The sequence below is a fragment of the Zychaea mexicana genome (genome assembly GCF_025766255.1).
Source record: "Zychaea mexicana strain RSA 1403 chromosome Unknown BDB00scaffold_149, whole genome shotgun sequence".
Taxonomy (NCBI): Eukaryota; Fungi; Mucoromycota; class Mucoromycetes; order Mucorales; family Lichtheimiaceae; genus Zychaea; species Zychaea mexicana.
In genome coordinates, this window is record NW_026516812.1 from 73,755 (window position 1) to 91,219 (window position 17,465).

A 17,465-nucleotide genomic window follows, 5' to 3' on the forward strand; every position below is an offset into this window, starting at 1 on the left:
TTGAGTCTAGAACAATTACACACACATACGTACGTTAAGTCATTTCGATCAAATTTCAATAAAAGTTTTTCCTTGTAGAGTTATTTACCAAAAAGCCTAACACTTGCTGCAACTGAGCGGTTTGATCATTAGCGGGAGGTGCTGCTTGTTGTTGTTGTGTTGCTGGTGGTATTGGCACACCGGCAGCTGGAGGAGTATAAGTTGGATAAGACTGCGGTTGTTGCTGTACAGGTAGAAAAGTCGAAGGCTGAGCCATTGCCCCGGTTCCTTCGTTGGGCTCATCTTTCTTTGCGAATATATTCAACAGTTGCTGTACATATAGTGTTAGCCAATTTTAGGAAAAAAGTCCAGCACATGCTATCATACCATTATATCCTTATAAACTATTTTACCTGCTGTGCTTTTTGTGCTTGTTCAAGTCGCTGATTGTCTTCGTTTGAAGTGTAGCTTGGTATCTCAGGGTCATAACGGCGGTTCACGCCACGAGGTGAAATAGACCGGTTGTTACCACGACCGAAACGGGCGCCTCGACCTATTGCAAATCAAAAGAGATAGGATCAAGTCGTTAAGACCTATTTGGTTCCGTGTAGTGTATATACCTCCAGAGTCAATTCGCTAGACTTTCTTACCACTGTCATCATGACTGCCACGACGGTCATCGTCATTGTGACGTCGCGACCGAGAGAAGTCTCTTCCACCACGAGGACGACGATCGTTGTCACGACGATCGCTTCGACCAGCCGGTTTAACATCAGCAGGTCTTTCTTTCTTTGCAGCAAACGCCTCACTTCTCTCTCTATACATTTAAGCGTTAGTTATTGTTTGTTTGCATTCAGCCGAGAAAACCACGTCGGTTGCGAAAAGCCTACCTGTTGGTATGATCCCAGAAGAACGATACATCCCAGCGGCCGCCCTTGTATTCCTTTCCATGACAATTGTCAAACGCGTCAACGCAAGCCCGAGAATCAAAAAACTCTACGAATCGTTGTCTATGGGAAAATGTGGCAGGTCAGTATATCCGCACACGCATCAATAACGACTAACTCTTATTAATATTCCCCCGCTTGGTGTACCTTCTCTCATTGTTTTCAGTGTGATGTCTGAAATGGGGTGTTCGAATAATTTTGACTTCACCAAACTGGGCAAAATAGTCGTACAATTGATCATCTTGTAACCAGGCTTCAGTGTTCTTCAATGTAAAAAGTAAAGTACCCTGTGCATGAAAGAACAAGCAGTATTTGCGGATCAGATAAGACAGCTCGTATCTTTCTCTACTATCTCACTCTCCAAGCTCTCACAGTCTCCTTCTCAACCCCTTTCTCTCTCCACAACTAACCTGGTTCTTGCTACGATCACATTTTGCATTCTCTTCCTCTTCTTTAGGCAATGAATAGTGAACATCGATTCTCCGATTTGCCAGAAACATGCCTTGAGTAGCTTCCTTTGCTCTCTCTGCCGCTCTTATGTCGTGCTAGACACAGTAATCGATGATATCATCCAATAATGAGGATGCAGATCGTATGATATCATATGAGCAATGGACAAATAACTTACAAAGGTGACAAACACCATGCCTCGGCTTTCGATCAGATTGAAAACTTCCTTGACTTCTCCGAATTTCTCATACATTTCCTTAATTTCATGTGCCTTGAGATTGTACTAGAAACGTGTGTATGTTGATGTAATAATTCAAAGCAGTTGTTTCTTTTAGCTCTTTTTTTTTCGTTCGTCTCTGGAAACGATCCTACAAAGAACTCTTGACTCTCAAAAACGACAAAGATATTAGAATTTACCTGAATATTTCTCACAAATAATGTTCGGCAAGGTTTTTCTCGTGCTACACGTTGCTCTATGTGGGAAGGAAGCCTTTCAACAGATCTTCTCGAATCATCATCATTGTTCAAAGAAACTATATGGATGCATGAATGTGTATAGAGTGTGTATGGTGGAGGGCGGGGGCGTGTAATGTAGATGTGTGGAGTATGGTGTAAAAAATATTCAAACGTTATCCATCAATGTCCTGTCTCGCTCGCACTCTCTCTCTCTCTCTCTCTCGCCAGCTTTTTGTTTCCATTCTCTCTCGCTTTCACACGTTTCATAAGTCCTCTTCTTCCTGCTCCCGTGTGTTATGTGTCAAGAATCGGGGTAGATATATAAGGGCGGTAAAAATTCAAAAGAAACAGGCGAGAGATAGGAAAGAGGAAGAAGGAAAAAAGAGATTGAAGAAGCTCAAAATAGAAGAGGGGGGGGAAAGAAAAAGCTCTCTTACCACGATCCTCGTCCCAACTTTCTTTTTTGGGCTCCCAACGACTTTGACCTGTTCTACGAGGAGGTGCTGTTTGATAACTACTTGGACTTGGAGAATTGAATGACGATCGGCTTAGATTGGACGTGTTCATAAAGTCGTTATACTCTGATGAAGGTCTTTGCTGTTGATATTGCTGGTGCTGCTGAGGCTGCTGTGGTTGGAATCGTGAACCTTTAGCTCTCATCATGGCGCCACCACCTCCACCACCACCACTCATTCCTCTGTCGTTGTTAAACATATTTCTTCTTGGTTCACCGCCAGGGCCACCACCACCGCCACCATTGGCACGACCATAAAAATCGTCACGTTGTTGCTGCTGTTGCTGTTGATGAGGTGCTTGATTTCCCCCACGGAATCCTCCTCTTGCTCCTCCGCCAGGACCACCGCGAACTTCATAAGGTGAAAAACGAGTCTTTCGGGGATCCATGACTTATGAATTTAATACTGTTTTTTTTTCCTTCTTCGACGACGACGTTGACTGAACGATAACACGTAATAAATGTGTAGGCGTAAAAGCTCTTGCTGAGAAATAGAGGAATAGAGAGTGGTCTTGAAACGAAATAAGAAAAGAAAAAAAAAACGGATGCTGCCTCTTTTTTTTTTTTTCTTGTGTCAAGTGAATGTGTTAAGGTGTATGTGTATGTGTATATGTGTGTGTATGTATATGGCTTGCTGGTTGATTCTCTCTTCACTTCTCAAGCTTAAGAATCGCTGTGTATTCCTTTTTCTTATGTTCTCTTGCTTTGCTTGTTCTGACTTGAAAAAGAACCTTTTCCGTTTGAGCGCGCGCGTTGAGGTTGAGAATAAAGAAAAAGAGAGAGAGAGAGAGAGAGGGAAGTGAAAAAATAAATAAAGTACTGGGAAATAAGCCGCATCATGATGATAAAAAGTAAAAAGGTCCGACTCGTGTTTGGGCTATTCGGAACCAAGCTATATGCTACTTGGGCTGTAGTCGCACATGCATCGTATAATTAGTCGCCAGGCTCTCGTTCTACCATTCGTTTTATTCCGGTTTTTGCATGCCGTTGACGACAACCATCTAGAACACATTGAGTCTAATGTATACAGCCCCCTGAGCATGGTTGTATATGTTAAATTCTAACAACTGATAATTCACATAGCAGACATGGTACGTATACAACTGTACTTGTGGAGTCCTTACTGCAAATCAAATCGATGGTTCGACAAGTCGACCAACTTTTGCGAATATTCAAATTATCGCAAGAGCACTGTGATGTCTTGTGACCTATTTTCCTACATGGCATATATACTAATTTTTCAACTTTGGTTGACGAGTGCGTCCTTTCCCTGGATGTCGGCGTATATTGAGGCACATCATTTTTGTTGAGTTCTACTGGGCCTTATCACTCCTTGTTATTGTTGTTGTCGCCGATTTGTTTAATGACAAATTGCGTCAATCATAGACGGAGAAGGAGCAGCACGAGCAACGCTGTAATACACACCAGACACTCTGTGCAGCTAAAGAGATAACAGAGCTATTTATAGTACATATGTTAGAATGCTAGTAGTGAAGAAGACCACTTGACAACAGAAACTACATAGCGTCGATGTCAGCAACTGCAGCATCGATACACTCGTTAGGTTTCTGTTAGCTTAAGTATAGATTAAAAAGGAAAAAAGTCAAGTCCTGGTTGCACGCGGATGACAGCAAAAGAGAGGGGAAGGTGCGTGAGGGAGTTATTTGAAGGTACAATAAAAGTATAAAGGAACAGATGATGGGGATGGATAACAAGCAGGGGTTATGGTCATACCGGTTTGCATCCGTTGCGAATGCGGCGTACCATCACAGTAGTTAGTCTGTCGGCGTCCTTTGTTGAAATCTGAGAGAGATGTGTAAAGACGATCAATAAGTGATAGTCATCAAAGCTTAAGCCTATATACTAGTTGGGCAGCGAGTAATAGCAGTACAAAAAGTTACTCGTTGGTTTTACCATGCTTTTTCGATCGGATCACTCAGAAAGCAGTAGCTGCCAAAGGCACTGACATCTCCGTAGGAGAAATCCAATCTTGACGACAATCCTGTTTAGTGATCCAGCCATCGTCCCCTGTGTATGCAGTTGCTTGTCTTTGTAGGATGATGATTCGACATAAAACTCTCAACGGATGAATGCTGACCAATGAGCAGTTCGTCAAGGTTTATACGTGGATGGATTTGCATGAACCAAAAAATGAGGAAACGTCGATAACTGGTTTTACTACAGCCGCATACACGCGGTTCTGGCAACCCATGATTTCAGCCATGGCATGATGGCAAGGTTGTTAAACGAGCAAGAATAAAAACGCATGCTCAGCCAGGTCCTCGTAATACCTTTGTACAAGCGTCATATTTGGGGTTGTTGTTCAATTCGACTTTTCGAGCCGACGAGTGTATATGGTGACGGAAGTCCGGCAGAATCTGTACACTTTTGCTTCCAATGTTACTGGTGCCGCCAACCCAAGTAAACGCGCTCTTCATCCAGTGTCATAAAAAGATAGTTTGAAGAACGCAAGGGGCTATGTATCAGTTGAGCAGAGAAATAGACAGGCTATCATACTAGTGAATACAAGGTAGAAAGAAATAAAGATAGAAGTGATACCTTTATTTTTAATCTACCGGGCTTAATAAATTAACTACTACATAGGATATCGCATCACATTTGAGATTTCTTTTTTGTACACGTCAAGTGGCGAAGCACATTACAGTAGTTTTTGGGTAGTATGCTAATGCATTCACTTTATCAAATTGAAAATCATTCTTTCTTGCATAAAGTACGTGTAACTTGAATCACTTGTAGTATCTTCTGTACATCGATCTTGATACATTAGTAAGGATTCAAGCACAAGAAAAGTATTTCTTTCATTTCCCTTTTTTGGCACCATAGGCTATTATCGCTTGTATGTAATTGTCTCTCGTTTGTGTTCATCATTGGCTGTTTCGTTTTGTCAGCGGTGGAGGAGTTAAAAGTTCCTTGTCTGGGTAGTAGCTATACAACATACCTAACCCAGATCATTTCGATTTTGCAAGAACCGACAGAACCGACCAACGAAAGGCTCTGGTCTGATATGCCCTACATATTTATGCAGTCGACACCTCCGTTATCTTAAAAAGCCAACAACAATGGAGTTGGATAAGTACGATGATGGCGAGAGTGAAATTCAAACGTGAACTTCTCGGGTGATATCTACAGTGAAAGATGAAAAGCATTGGGACTGGTTTCATTTTTTTTTTCCTTCTTGGCGGCCTATGCATAACGGACAGCTGCAGTCCGCTGACAATGAAGCTGATTGGCTCTTGACCTTTCATTACCCATCAAGCCCGACGTACCGTTCTCTCTCTCTCTCTCTTTTTTTTTGCTTGGCATTCCACAATTCATATCAATCACAATGAACAGGCTTTTTGGTACAAATAAACGCACACCTAAACCAACACTGAATGACGCAATATCTTCGGTAAATATATATATCAACCATGGTACTGCATTCTTAAAAACCTAAAGTCCTAATCTGGATATGTAAAAGACGGACGTTCGGTCGGATGCCGTTGAAGTCAAGATTCGCAAGCTGGATGCCGAACTTACACGATATCGCGATCAAATGAAGAAAATGCGTGAAGGACCGGCCAAGGTACAGTGTCAAGCTTTGGGTACAAAAGGGACAAAAGGGTGGTCGAGAGAGAGAGAGAGAGAGAGAGAGAGAGAAAGAGGTGTTTGATATACAACTCCTCGAAGGAACCTATAATAACGGATGCACATGTGTTTGGCTATTTTTCCAGAAAGCGGTGCAGCAAAAAGCACTACGTGTGTTGAAGCAACGAAAGCTGTATGTATTTGCTCTTTAAAGTTCTTGAAAAGAATGGTATTTACTTTGTAGAAATCATGAATCTGCTAATTGCTAGATACGAAGCACAACAAGATAATCTTCAACAACAGTCGTTCAACATGGAACAAGCACAAATGACAACTGAGAATTTGCGTAACGTGATGGCGACGGTGGATGCCATGCAAACTGCTAACAAGGAGATGAAGAAACAATACAAGAATGTGAACCTGGATAAGATTGATGTAAAGTTTTTTCATCTTTTGTTCTAGCGTCATCCAAGTGCTTACATATACCACGTCGCTGTGTTCTTTCTTTTCGTATATAATAGCAATTGCAAGACGAGATGGAGGATCTAATAGAGCAGGCAAATGAAGTGCAAGAGTCACTGGGCCGATCCTATAACCTGCCTGATGATGTAGACGAGGATGATTTGGAAGCAGGTAGTGTTGATTGATTGCCCTGGCTATTCTGGCTTTGGTAAACTTGCTAATAGGGTGATACGCTTTTTTTCCTTTGTTAAACAGAATTGGATGCACTGGGTGATGAGCTGAACTTTGAAGAAGAAGACGTACCCTCGTACTTGCAGGAAGACGTGGCAGAAGACTTACCAAAGGCATCGGAAGCAGATCCGAAGCAGCAAAAGAACGATGTCCAGCTGGACGAGTTTGGCTTGCCGATAGCAGCACAGACCCCTATGAAGGCCTAGTCTCTACATATATATTCACCCCCCACCCAAACTTTTGCGCATCATTTCATTGTATCCCCTCCCCCCTCCTCCCTCCTTACCATTGCCACCGCCACACATACATCCTTAACCCACGCCATCCTTTTTTCTTTTGTAGCCTTTGCTTAAGCAAGTGACTCTCTGTAAATGGCTTTGATAACGTAAAAAGTTTTATTTTTTTTATTCCAAAGGAAGCAAAAAAGGCACAATGGACAATCACTCGGTAATAAGAAAGCTTTCATACACATGGATAAAAAAAAACCCCATCTTCACTTTCTTTTTTTTTTGTGTACTTTTCGTTATTTCCCCTCCCCCTAAAAACCTGATGCCTTTACAGTTCAGTCAGTCAGAGTTACTGCTGTTGACCGGTTCAACCGACCAAGATGTCAAAGTCCACACACCCGACGTTCCTCCCGAATCCACACGATTATATCCCAAACTTGTCGGCTCCCATTGGGAATGTTACATTACGACGGACTGTCTCGTCTTGGGCCGCAGTCCAGGCCCCGGCGCACCACCTCCACGCAACGCGCGACAGCATCGCGTAGACGTTGATTTTGGATCCCACAAACGCGACGTGTCTCGACGCCATGCAGACATTCGGTTCCACGCACACAAGAAACGGTGGGAATTGCGAGTGTACGGCAAGAATGGCGTCAAGGTGAACCACGTGTGGAAAAGGCCTCGCAGCGGTGGGTCGGTTGTCCTGACCACGGGTTCTTTGCTCGAAATTGGCGACAATAACCGTTTCGTGTTTATCTTGCCGGATCGATCCGCTCCCGTGACGACGTTGGACGGCAGATTGGAGACTCTTATTACGGAAGCGTTCAAGGATCATCCGCTGTTGGATACGACCTCCATCGTTGATTATGTGAAGCAGCATAATAATAGCAACACGGCAGCAGCAGCACCAGCACCGGCAGTATCATCTACCACGTCCACACCATCGTCTGCCACAACACCGGTGACGCCTGCCACTCCCGCCACTCCGGCTACCCCAGGAACACCAGGAGATCAGCACGTGCACGAGCAAGAAGAACAGCAGCAACAGGAAGAAACACCCGTATCGTATGACCGCGCTTCAGTATTACATGCCCTTGTTCTTAGTCAAAAGTTCCAGTTGAAAGACGGCCACTGGAGCATACGCCAAGAACAATCACATGAAAAGAAACAACAGGAAGAAAGGTCATCGCAGCAACGAACGCAAACTGATCACCCATTGTATAAGCAAATGAGTCTTGATGCTATTGAAGAACATGATGATGGAGACGATTCACAACCGACGATGGGATACGAAAAACAACAAGAACAACAACAGCGGAAACCTCATACATCACTTGGTGTGAGTGTACAGAAAATATATTCTACATGGATTGCAGCGAAAAAGCGATCACTGCATGACCTTGGCTCTACAAGCGAAGAAGCAAATGGGGATCCAGGCCGGAAGCGACTCGTGCCGTATAATCCAGGTAAGAAAAACAGAAACGTGTATATAATACACCACTGTCAAGCAAGAACATGGAACACATCATAATATGATCCTGACACTCCTACCGGCATTTTCTTTCAAATAATTTACATAGAGACGGATAATCCTTGGAAAGACGTGATGTGGCGAGAGTTGAGTATTGCCAACGATGATCCGGTTGTTTCAGCTACTAGCAGTCGTGTTGATTAATTTTCTGCAAATTGTATCATGTAATTTTAACACCCCCAATCTACTTTTGTTAAATCACAAAGTGGTAATAAATATTACTAGGTATATATATATATATAGAGAGAGAGAGAGAGAGCACTCTATCTTCTCTACAGCAATCAACTCTATAAAGGCTGCTTAGTCTGAGCAAAGGCCCCGACGCATATAAAAAAGGAAATCAACCACCATTCAACAAATTACTTGTAGTAATAGTAGATCCCAATCTGAAGGCCCATGGAACTCTGGATATGTTGACCTTAATTTGCCCACTGTATACATCATCGTGTATGTAGTGTGCAGAATATATTTATCAGCGTCTCCCGAGTGCTTTTTAAAAAACACATCTTTTTCCTTCCCAAAACATCATAGCAACGTGGCATCATAGCAACATACGGGTTGCACTGGAACGGTCTGGTAACAGCATACTGAAAAACCAACCTTAAAATGGTAAAGCTTTCGACGTGTCGATCCCCCATTATTTAATTCGATCGCCGCAAAAAAAAAAAAAAAACCAAGGCTAGTCGAGAATCCCCCCGTTTCTTTCTTCTTCTTCTTTCTCCCAATATATATACCATGTCTGGCGAAAGCGTTATCCTTGTTACTGGTGGCTCCGGTCTTGTTGGCAAAGCCATTGAATGGGTTATTGAGAACGACAAGACCGAGCAATTCGGCAAACTTTCGGGTGAAAAGTGGATCTTTTTGACTTCCAAAGATGGTGATCTCAGGTACCAGTTATTCCTCATTTTCCTTAGAGTTCCATCTCGGAAGGGGTGTGGTGTGGGGATAGACAGGCAGGGAAACAGATTGGCAATGATGGAATGATGATGATGATGATGATGATGACCTGAATATGGCCATGGCTTATTAATCCATTCCACGTCTTTTTTTCTTTTTTAAAAAAAAAACCTAATAGAAAATTCGAAGACACCAAAGCTATTTTCGAAAAGTACAAGCCCACGCATGTCATTCATCTTGCTGCCATGGTGGGTGGTTTGTTCAAGAACATGAAGTACAAGCTCGACTTTTTGCGTGAAAACATGCTCATGAACGACAATGTACTCGAGCTCTCGAAGCAGTATGGCGTAAGTTTTGCATTTTTGTGTATGGGTAGCCTTAAAAAACGGTGGCGTGTCTCTACTTGCGTGTGTTTATATATATATATATATATGCACCCCTATTCTTGGTATAGGTCAAGAAGCTCGTGTCGTGCTTGTCGACCTGCATTTTCCCTGATAAGACCACGTATCCCATTGATGAAACCATGGTCCACGACGGTCCTCCCCACGAGTCTAACTTTGGTTACGCTTATGCCAAGCGTATGATCGACGTCCAGAACCGGTAAAAAGAAGAACTGGGGTGGCACTATGCAAGAGTGATGATATTAAATAATCTTGTCTTTTCTCACAGTGCCTACAACGAACAGTACGGCTGTCACTTCACCTCTGTCATTCCTACCAACGTGTACGGTCCTCATGACAACTACTCGCTTGAGGATTCGCACGTGCTTCCTGGTTTGACCCACAAGTGCTACTTGGCCCAGAGTAAGCTAATCAACACTGGGATGGGACTGTGGGGGGGGGTGGTCTTGGCGAGTGATATCGGATAGCGCTTATATCCATGAGAGCTCGATGTTTAAGCTCATAGTGTGATGTATTTGTTAGAGAACGGCACTCCCTTCGTTGTGGGTGGTACTGGCAAGCCCCTCCGCCAATTCATCTACTCCCGCGATTTGGCCAAGCTCTTCATCTGGACCTTGAGAGAATACCAGGAAATCGACCCTATCATCTTGTCTGGTAAGAAAGAAAAAGTGGGTTTCTATTTTTGAAATCTTTCACTCAAAATGTCCCCCCATGTAGTCGGTGAGAAGGATGAGGTTTCCATCAAGGATGTCGCTGATGCTATCGTCAAGGCCATGGACTTCCAGGGTGACTACTCGGTAAGTTTTTTGTCTCTCTCAAAAAAAAGAATTGGGAATAAGAAAGTTATTGAAACCTTGTTTGTTTTTGGTATCCTCCCCCCCAACTAGTTTGACACCGCGCGTGCTGATGGTCAGTACAAAAAGACCGCCAGCAACGATAAGTTGATGAAGTACTTGCCCGACTTTGAGTTCACTCCCTTTGACCAAGGTAAGAAAAAGAAAAAGCACGAGAATCTTCGGGAAAATGGCTGACTTTTTATTACCCAAAAAAAAAAACAGCCGTCAAGGAATCTGTGGAATGGTTCGTTGCTAACTACGAAACCTGCCGCAAGTAATCATTAATGCAAGAAGCCATAAAATCTGTACACACGCACACTCACTCACTCACTCACTCACAACACACACACACACACACACACACACACACACATATATATATATATATATACACCCACGCATGCAAATCGCTTTAAAATATATATATATATAAAGTATTTCCATACACACATGCAACGCACTTTCTTAAGGGTACATGGTGCTGAGGGTGCGGTATGACCACTGCGGCAATCAGGGTCCACAGCTCTAGGGTATGCGTGATCGAGAACCGTGCTGTGGCCAAAGAGAGGGAGTGTATAAGAGCGATTGGGTGGGAAAAAGGCAAGAGGGACTCACCCAAAGCAGAACGAGTGCTGCCCATTTTCTTGTGCTACTGGTCATTCAGCAAATGGAATTACATAACGGTGGTGCTTGTGTTGCATGTGTGTGTGTGTCGACAGGAAGAACCGCGTCCTCTCATTACTACTGCTGCTACTGCTACTTTTGTGTTGTGTGGTCTTTTCTTTATTCTTTCCCCGAGCATGAGACCGTTTTGTTGATATTATCTTTTCCTTTATCGCACACGCATCGGTAGAGAAGGTACCACAAGGGGAAGAATAGGAGCATTTTGGAGGGTCATGCCCTTCTTTGTAGTGTGCCTGTCTCGATTGCTTGCACCAAATAGCGTGGTGCGGGATCTTCGAGTCTCCCCCAACGTCGATTTCTGAATCTGTAAAAGTATATATAACAGCCACACCCTTGAACCACCCGTCCGTGAAAAATAAGACGAGCTGTCTTCTCTCCCCTTCTCTCTTCTTCTTTTTTCTGCCACACGAGACCTTGTTTTCTCTTTCCTCCTTTTCTTTCTCTCTTTTTCCCTAACCAAGACACACACACACACAGACACACTACTACCCATGGTGAACGACGATTTGACCCCGGAAAAGGTAGCCTCGTACCTGCCGTTCTCTGGCTTGCAACCAGAAATCCCTGGCCGCATCATCAACGTGACGCACCAAATCCCATACAACATTGTGCGCAAAAGACATGCAGCCGAAGCAACAACAACAACAACCTCCCCACCACCACCGGCCCCTTCTGCCGCGATGGCAGCAGCCATCACATCCGAAGAAGCCGGTGCACCGATCAGTAAAGTGTCTCGAAAACATCATCGACAGCACACGTTGCGTGCCAAATTCCACACCGACGATTGGACAGTCGTACAGCGCCGGGGCCATTCTGCCTTGTATAGTGGCTTACAAAGCCTGAGCAAAGACTGGGAAACGATCCACATTGGCTGGACTGGACCGATCAAGGACGTGAGTCGGATGAAAAAGACCACAGAGGTCTCGGCAGTCGACAGACTGGCGCTCAAACAATTGTTGTGGGACACGGGCAAGATTGTGCCGATATTTCTCGATAGTACGTCACGTGGACACTACGAAGGTTACTGCAAGGAGGTCTTGTGGCCATTGCTTCACTATGTCGTGTGGTCAACAGCCACAGATGGACGTGCCGAGAAGCGGAACTGGGCCGATTATAAAGCTGTGAATCAACAATTTGCACAGACCATCATTGATCAATATCGTCCCGGCGATATCAGTAAGTCTGAGACAGAGAATATATGTGTGCCATATATATATATATATATACATATACGCAGCCCTAATGTGGGGGCTTTTTTGTGTGTTAGTCTGGATCCATGATTATCACTTGCTGCTCGTGCCTGAAATGGTGCGCAAGGCCATCCCGGATGCTACGATCGGTGTCTTTTTTCATGCAACGTTTCCGAGCTCAGAAATTTTTCGGTGCTTGACAAGTAAAGTATAGAGTTTGCAATGGGTCCGAAGAGACTGCTGTTTCCAATGGGGACAGACTAAGCGGGGGCGTGTGCGTGGGTGCGTAAATGCGTGTGTGACAGGGGGGGAACGGCATAAGCAGCCGCCTTTTTTTCTATTATTTTTTATACTCAAACCTTATTTGTCTTTCCACCACAAACCAACCAACCAACCAACCAACAACGACACAAAAACAGCCCGAAATGAAATTCTGCAGGGCATCCTCGGCGCCAATCTGATTGGGTTCCAGGTAATTCCGTGTGTTATCATAGTACTGCCCTCCTCCCATTTCCCCCCGCGTCTCCTATCGCGTCGAAGAAAAAAAAAACAAAAAAAACAAGCTCATTTATATGGAAACAAACGAATACAGACATTCGCTTATACCCGCCACTTTATCTCGTCATCGACCCGAGTGCTTGGCTGCGAATCGACCTTGACGGGCGTCAACTTGAATGGCCAAATCGTATCGGCAGGCACGTTCCCCATCGGCATTGACGTTGACCGTGTCTACACGTTCTGCAAGCAACCGCACGTCCAGCCAAAAATCCAAAGCATCCGTGAAATGTATCAAGACCGACGGATCATCATTGGACGCGACAAGCTAGACGCAACCAAGGGCATCTTGCAAAAACTCCATGCGTTTGAAAAGTTCCTCCACGACTATCCCGCATGGCGCAACAAGGTCGTGTTGATCCAGGTGACCACACCCACCCACGGTGACCATGCCAAATTGGAAGGCAAAATCTCAGAAACAGTCAGTCACATCAATGGCATCTACGGCTCGCTCGAGTTCACACCCATCCATTATTTCCATCAGGATATCGATCGCGACGAGTATTATGCCTTGTTGTCCGTCGCTGATGTGGGTCTGATCACCAGTGTGCGCGACGGCATGAATACCACATCGTTTGAATACATTATTTGCCAGCACGAAACGTCTCAGGGCCCGTTGATATTGTCCGAGTTCACTGGAACTGCTGGCTCCTTGAGTGCTGCACTCTTGGTGAACCCGTGGGACTATGCGGGTGTAGCCAGGGCGATCAATGACGCATTGGTCATGTCACCTGAAGAAAAACAGACACGCCACGAGGTGAGTTTTTTCTCCCCACAGGGCAACACCCTCTTTTGCCTTTGTGTTTCATCGAACCACAAAAAAAAGTCATGTACTATGGCGGGCTCATCATGATGTCTTTCTTTGCAGCAATTGTACAAGCATGTCACAAGCCATACCGCTGCCTCCTGGTCTCATTCGTTTGTCACACAGCTTGTGAGCACAAAGGAGCAACAATCGTTGCAGCCACAGTCGGCTCAAGAGCTTGATCTCCTTGAAACTGTGAGCGCTTACAACAGGGCACAGAAGCGCTTGTTGATGTTCGACTATGATGTAAGTCGTGTCAAAAGTATGGATTATGAGCTAAAGGTGGGGGGTGGGGGTGATCTGAACCCAATCGTAAAAAAAAAAAATAATTATATAGGGCACATTAACCCCGATCGTCTCTGTGCCTTCGGACGCCAAACCATCTCCCGATATGCTCGAAGCATTACAAAAGATATGCAACGATCCAAAGAATCAAGTATGGGTGATCTCCGGGCGTGACCAAGAAACGCTGGATAACTGGCTCGGACATGTCAAGAACTTGGGCTTGAGTGCAGAGCATGGATGCTTTATCAAGAAGGGCGATACCTGGGAAAACATTGTGGAGCAAGTCGATATGAGCTGGAAGGAAGAGGTGTCCAAGATCTTCAATTACTATACGGAACGAACGCAGGGCTCGTTTATCGAGAACAAGAAATCATCCATTACTTGGCACTATCGTTTGGCTGACGCTGAATACGGGTAAGCAAGAGAGACACTTTTTGGATCACAGCAACAATGCAGACACATGGAGCTTAAATAAAATTACATGCAATGATTTTTTCTTTTTAGAGAGTTCCAAGCCAAAGAATGCCAAAACCATTTGGAAAACAACATTGTGCCCAAGCTTCCGGTAGAGATCTTGGTGGGCAAAAAGAATCTGGAAGTGCGTCCTGTGGATATCAACAAGGGGGTTGTTGCCAAACGGATTCTCAACGATATCTCGGATGTGGACTTTGTTGTGTGTGCTGGTGACGACAAGACGGATGAGGACATGTTTCGTTTCCTGAGTGCCGCTCACTTGTCTGTGACCATCACAAGCGGTGCTGTCACGAGCTCACCGCCATGGACGCCATTGCCTTCAGCATCCTCTTCTTCGTCTGGTTTACCACCCACGACGACGACGACGATCACTGGTATCAACACTGCAAACACCAAGACTCGCTCACCCTCGGTTGTCTTGACCTCGCCTCCGCTACCGGACACTTGGAAACATCCGAATCCTGATCTCTTTTGTATCACCGTAGGTCCGGATAACAAAAAGACAATGGCAAATCGACGTGTAAGAACAAGCCATCAAGTTGTAGAGTTGTTAAAGTTATTATCGAGTGTTTCAGGATAGCGGGTGTCGCAGTAATTTTCCGATATTCAAATAAAAGAACCTTAAAAACTATCAGTCTGCTGTTACCAAAGAAAAAAGGCTGTCCAGTAAATGATCTTTACTACTGTTGATCCCAGTTACTGCTATTGTATTATGCACATGAGGCAATGGATGCTTTTCGCACAGCAAAACCGCAAAGCTGCATGACTTTGGAGACTCAAAGCTTATGGCTTTGTTTTACCATTTGTAGTAATAGCAGTAGCAGCAGCAGTAATAAGACGCGTGTTCGATTCATACAAAAAAAAAGACGCGTGTTCTCTCCTTCTACTTAACTCCTCAAGAATATTTTATAAACTTGCCACCCAAACGAACGCCAGGTGTTTGGCAACGAATCACAAGCATCTTTTTCCAGCTACAGCAGAAAAACTGGTGTGAAAAGAACTATTAGAATGGCACAGCCTTTGAATCTTGGCGACACGCCGAACGTCCCACCACCGGTTGATCAGCCATCACACAAACGTTTTTCTCATGTGCGATCATGACGCCAATGCCCGCTAGCAAAGGGAGGATAAGCAACCGATCGCTTTCGTAACTGTTCAGTCATTCTACTTTCCCTTCTTACACAGATTGTAAGCAAGGTTATGGTATCGAGGAAAAACTGAGCATCCAAGCTTTGACTCCTACCGAGGATCTTCTACTTTTGCCCTTGCCCGGAGGCAAAGAAAAAAAAAAAAGAGAAGGCTGCCACTTGCATTTACAAGTGGTGGTGGGTATACAACCAATTGAATTATGATGTTGAATAAGAGAACAATGTGCTTATAGACGTAATGTGATCCAGGTATGATACCCGAGCTGCTAGAATTCAGTACTGCAGCGAGTGCATAGACCATTTCATTGTTTTTGATGCGTCACCACACACTTACGGCTAACATCTTTTTTGCTTCTTCCAAACACGCAAGCACGGACACGAGGTTCCTTTTCCGCTTTGCTGAGCAAGCTACACACTCGTGACTGCTAGGAGAGCAGGAACATACGGCAAAGTCTTCATCGGTGAGCTACTCATGGAGACATAGATCATCATGTTTTATATTGAAAAAGGCCATACTTACGTTTTGTATTTGTAGCTGTGGACACTGAAAAAGTCCCAAGCTTGTCGCTGTCAAACTGGAAGCTCAGGCAAAGAGCTTGCTCTTGTGCTACGAGTATCAGTGCTACCAGGATCTTATTGCAAGCCAGGCGTACCACGCGCCTGAGCCTATATACTTTGGTCCTGAAGGCAAATAGAACGCTTTAGTTTGATGGAGCTCATGGGCCGTAAGTATATGTCACAATTGAGATCTATCATAGTGAAGCAAAGACTGGAAAAGAAAGAAAAAATACTTACTTTACAGCGATCTTCCAACTCTAGCGTCCATTCAAAGCCTGTTTGACATGTGCGGCAGAGCATTCAAGCCAACCACAGTAGGCATTCTCGCCATGCAATTTGTAAAGTATCAGTCCTCTTTTCCGTTTGTTTGAACAATACATATACAAAGCGGACAACTAACGCATAGGCATTTGAATATTTAGTTACGACGGTTGCAGTCTATCCACACCCATGGCTTAATATCGCGGGCTATACCCACTGCGATATTAAGCCAGATAACATCGTCACGGGTGCTGAAGTCACCGATGATCAGGTATATCTGATCGATTTTGGGTTTGGAACAAAGTTATGGTTGGCGGAGAGCACATTGCTTGGAGAGAAGGTGTGCCTATGATTGGCACACCTTTGTTTTCAAGCGTCAATGCAGACACCGCGGAGAAGGTAAACTTAACTGTTGCTGCAGCAATTTCTTATCCCCGTTTGTTATCATAATTCTTTCCATTTATGTATTGACATACTCGTCCTGGTTTTTTTTTAATAGAACAAAGTGCAAGAAGTGATGTAGAAGCTCTCGGTTATGAGATGCTGTATCTGCTTCGCGGAACGTTTGCCTTGGGAAGGTGTGTCGTTAGAAGAGGCGAAGAAGAAGAAATCCGAGCTTAGCAAAGATGCCAAGGAGCTTTGCCTCGGTGCCCCAACCCAGTCTGGTCGACTACTTTGAGGATGGTGCAGAAGCTTGGTTTCAAAGAGAAGTCAAAGTATGAGAAGCTCTCTAATTATGTTGCAACATGAGTTTGAGTGGGTGGTACGTTTAATCGCTTCTGCAGATGTCTTTCTTTTGTTTTGCTCGCATATATTCAGCAGACACTTCAACGAGACAATATACTCACTATCATTCTTGCTTTTTTTGTCACATCAAGCAAAGCAACAGTTCAGATCTGCACAACAAGAGCGTGCTGAAATCCCTTGCCCACCCCACGACACTCTTACCGCTTCTGCCGCCTCAACTGTATCATCACCGGCCC

At 44.4% G+C, this 17,465-nt stretch overlaps 6 protein-coding genes across 6 annotated transcripts; 5 read left to right on the forward strand and 1 right to left on the reverse strand.

The window, feature by feature from the left end:
• Positions 1-130: 130 nt before the first annotated feature.
• On the reverse strand, positions 131-2,885 carry BDB00DRAFT_134806 (uncharacterized protein). Its single transcript, XM_053116199.1, has 8 exons — positions 2,270-2,885; positions 1,794-1,909; positions 1,555-1,659; positions 1,337-1,471; positions 1,074-1,213; positions 870-989; positions 630-796; positions 131-532 (listed from the first exon to the last, which is right to left on the reverse strand). The coding sequence occupies exons 1-8, from the start codon at positions 2,733-2,735 to the stop codon at positions 384-386; spliced, it is 1,398 nt and encodes a 465-aa protein (XP_052973485.1). The 5' UTR covers positions 2,736-2,885; the 3' UTR covers positions 131-383.
• A 2,720-nt stretch (positions 2,886-5,605) lies between these two features.
• BDB00DRAFT_135186 (Snf7-domain-containing protein) lies at positions 5,606-6,946 on the forward strand. Its single transcript, XM_053116200.1, has 6 exons — positions 5,606-5,758; positions 5,828-5,951; positions 6,085-6,127; positions 6,204-6,369; positions 6,456-6,567; positions 6,652-6,946. The coding sequence occupies exons 1-6, from the start codon at positions 5,693-5,695 to the stop codon at positions 6,831-6,833; spliced, it is 693 nt and encodes a 230-aa protein (XP_052973486.1). The 5' UTR covers positions 5,606-5,692; the 3' UTR covers positions 6,834-6,946.
• Positions 6,947-7,176: 230 nt separating this feature from the next.
• BDB00DRAFT_792850 (uncharacterized protein) lies at positions 7,177-8,529 on the forward strand (the record flags this gene model as incomplete). Its single annotated transcript, XM_053121162.1, has 2 exons — positions 7,177-8,320; positions 8,435-8,529. The coding sequence occupies 2 exons, from the start codon at positions 7,177-7,179 to the stop codon at positions 8,527-8,529; spliced, it is 1,239 nt and encodes a 412-aa protein (XP_052973487.1).
• Positions 8,530-8,651: 122 nt separating this feature from the next.
• On the forward strand, positions 8,652-10,894 carry BDB00DRAFT_855587 (uncharacterized protein). The gene is made up of 8 exons (XM_053125735.1): positions 8,652-9,272; positions 9,461-9,629; positions 9,737-9,885; positions 9,955-10,088; positions 10,209-10,340; positions 10,404-10,483; positions 10,574-10,673; positions 10,745-10,894. Exons 1-8 carry the CDS (start codon positions 9,121-9,123, stop codon positions 10,798-10,800), a joined length of 972 nt encoding a protein of 323 aa, XP_052973488.1. The 5' UTR covers positions 8,652-9,120; the 3' UTR covers positions 10,801-10,894.
• Positions 10,895-11,697: 803 nt separating this feature from the next.
• Positions 11,698-16,327, forward strand: BDB00DRAFT_792852 (glycosyltransferase family 20-domain-containing protein; the record flags this gene model as incomplete). Its single annotated transcript, XM_053121163.1, has 8 exons — positions 11,698-12,382; positions 12,474-12,599; positions 12,816-12,868; positions 12,989-13,708; positions 13,820-14,002; positions 14,094-14,455; positions 14,546-15,035; positions 16,199-16,327. The coding sequence occupies 8 exons, from the start codon at positions 11,698-11,700 to the stop codon at positions 16,325-16,327; spliced, it is 2,748 nt and encodes a 915-aa protein (XP_052973489.1).
• A 54-nt stretch (positions 16,328-16,381) lies between these two features.
• BDB00DRAFT_878847 (uncharacterized protein) lies at positions 16,382-17,204 on the forward strand (the record flags this gene model as incomplete). Its single annotated transcript, XM_053127786.1, has 6 exons — positions 16,382-16,392; positions 16,466-16,559; positions 16,628-16,753; positions 16,857-16,881; positions 16,982-17,060; positions 17,144-17,204. 6 exons carry the CDS (start codon positions 16,382-16,384, stop codon positions 17,202-17,204), a joined length of 396 nt encoding a protein of 131 aa, XP_052973490.1.
• Between the last annotated feature and the right edge of the window lie 261 nt (positions 17,205-17,465).

What these genes read in the sequence shown, in the direction of transcription:
- BDB00DRAFT_134806 (XM_053116199.1), bottom strand. Translation starts at nt 2,735, where the DNA reads ATGGATCCCCGAAAGACTCGTTTTTCACCTTATGAAGTTCGCGGTGGT. An exon ending in GTGATCGTAGCAAGAACCAG is followed by an intron (nt 1,214 to 1,336) that starts GTTAGTTGTGGA and finishes TTTCATGCACAG; the next exon opens with GGTACTTTACTTTTTACATT. An exon ending in TTCTGGGATCATACCAACAG is followed by an intron (nt 797 to 869) that starts GTAGGCTTTTCG and finishes TTAAATGTATAG; the next exon opens with AGAGAGAAGTGAGGCGTTTG.
- BDB00DRAFT_135186 (XM_053116200.1), top strand. Translation starts at nt 5,693, where the DNA reads ATGAACAGGCTTTTTGGTACAAATAAACGCACACCTAAACCAACACTG. An exon ending in TGAACCTGGATAAGATTGAT is followed by an intron (nt 6,370 to 6,455) that starts GTAAAGTTTTTT and finishes CGTATATAATAG; the next exon opens with CAATTGCAAGACGAGATGGA. An exon ending in CGAGGATGATTTGGAAGCAG is followed by an intron (nt 6,568 to 6,651) that starts GTAGTGTTGATT and finishes TTTGTTAAACAG; the next exon opens with AATTGGATGCACTGGGTGAT.
- BDB00DRAFT_855587 (XM_053125735.1), top strand. Translation starts at nt 9,121, where the DNA reads ATGTCTGGCGAAAGCGTTATCCTTGTTACTGGTGGCTCCGGTCTTGTT. An exon ending in ATGATCGACGTCCAGAACCG is followed by an intron (nt 9,886 to 9,954) that starts GTAAAAAGAAGA and finishes CTTTTCTCACAG; the next exon opens with TGCCTACAACGAACAGTACG. An exon ending in GTTCACTCCCTTTGACCAAG is followed by an intron (nt 10,674 to 10,744) that starts GTAAGAAAAAGA and finishes AAAAAAAAACAG; the next exon opens with CCGTCAAGGAATCTGTGGAA.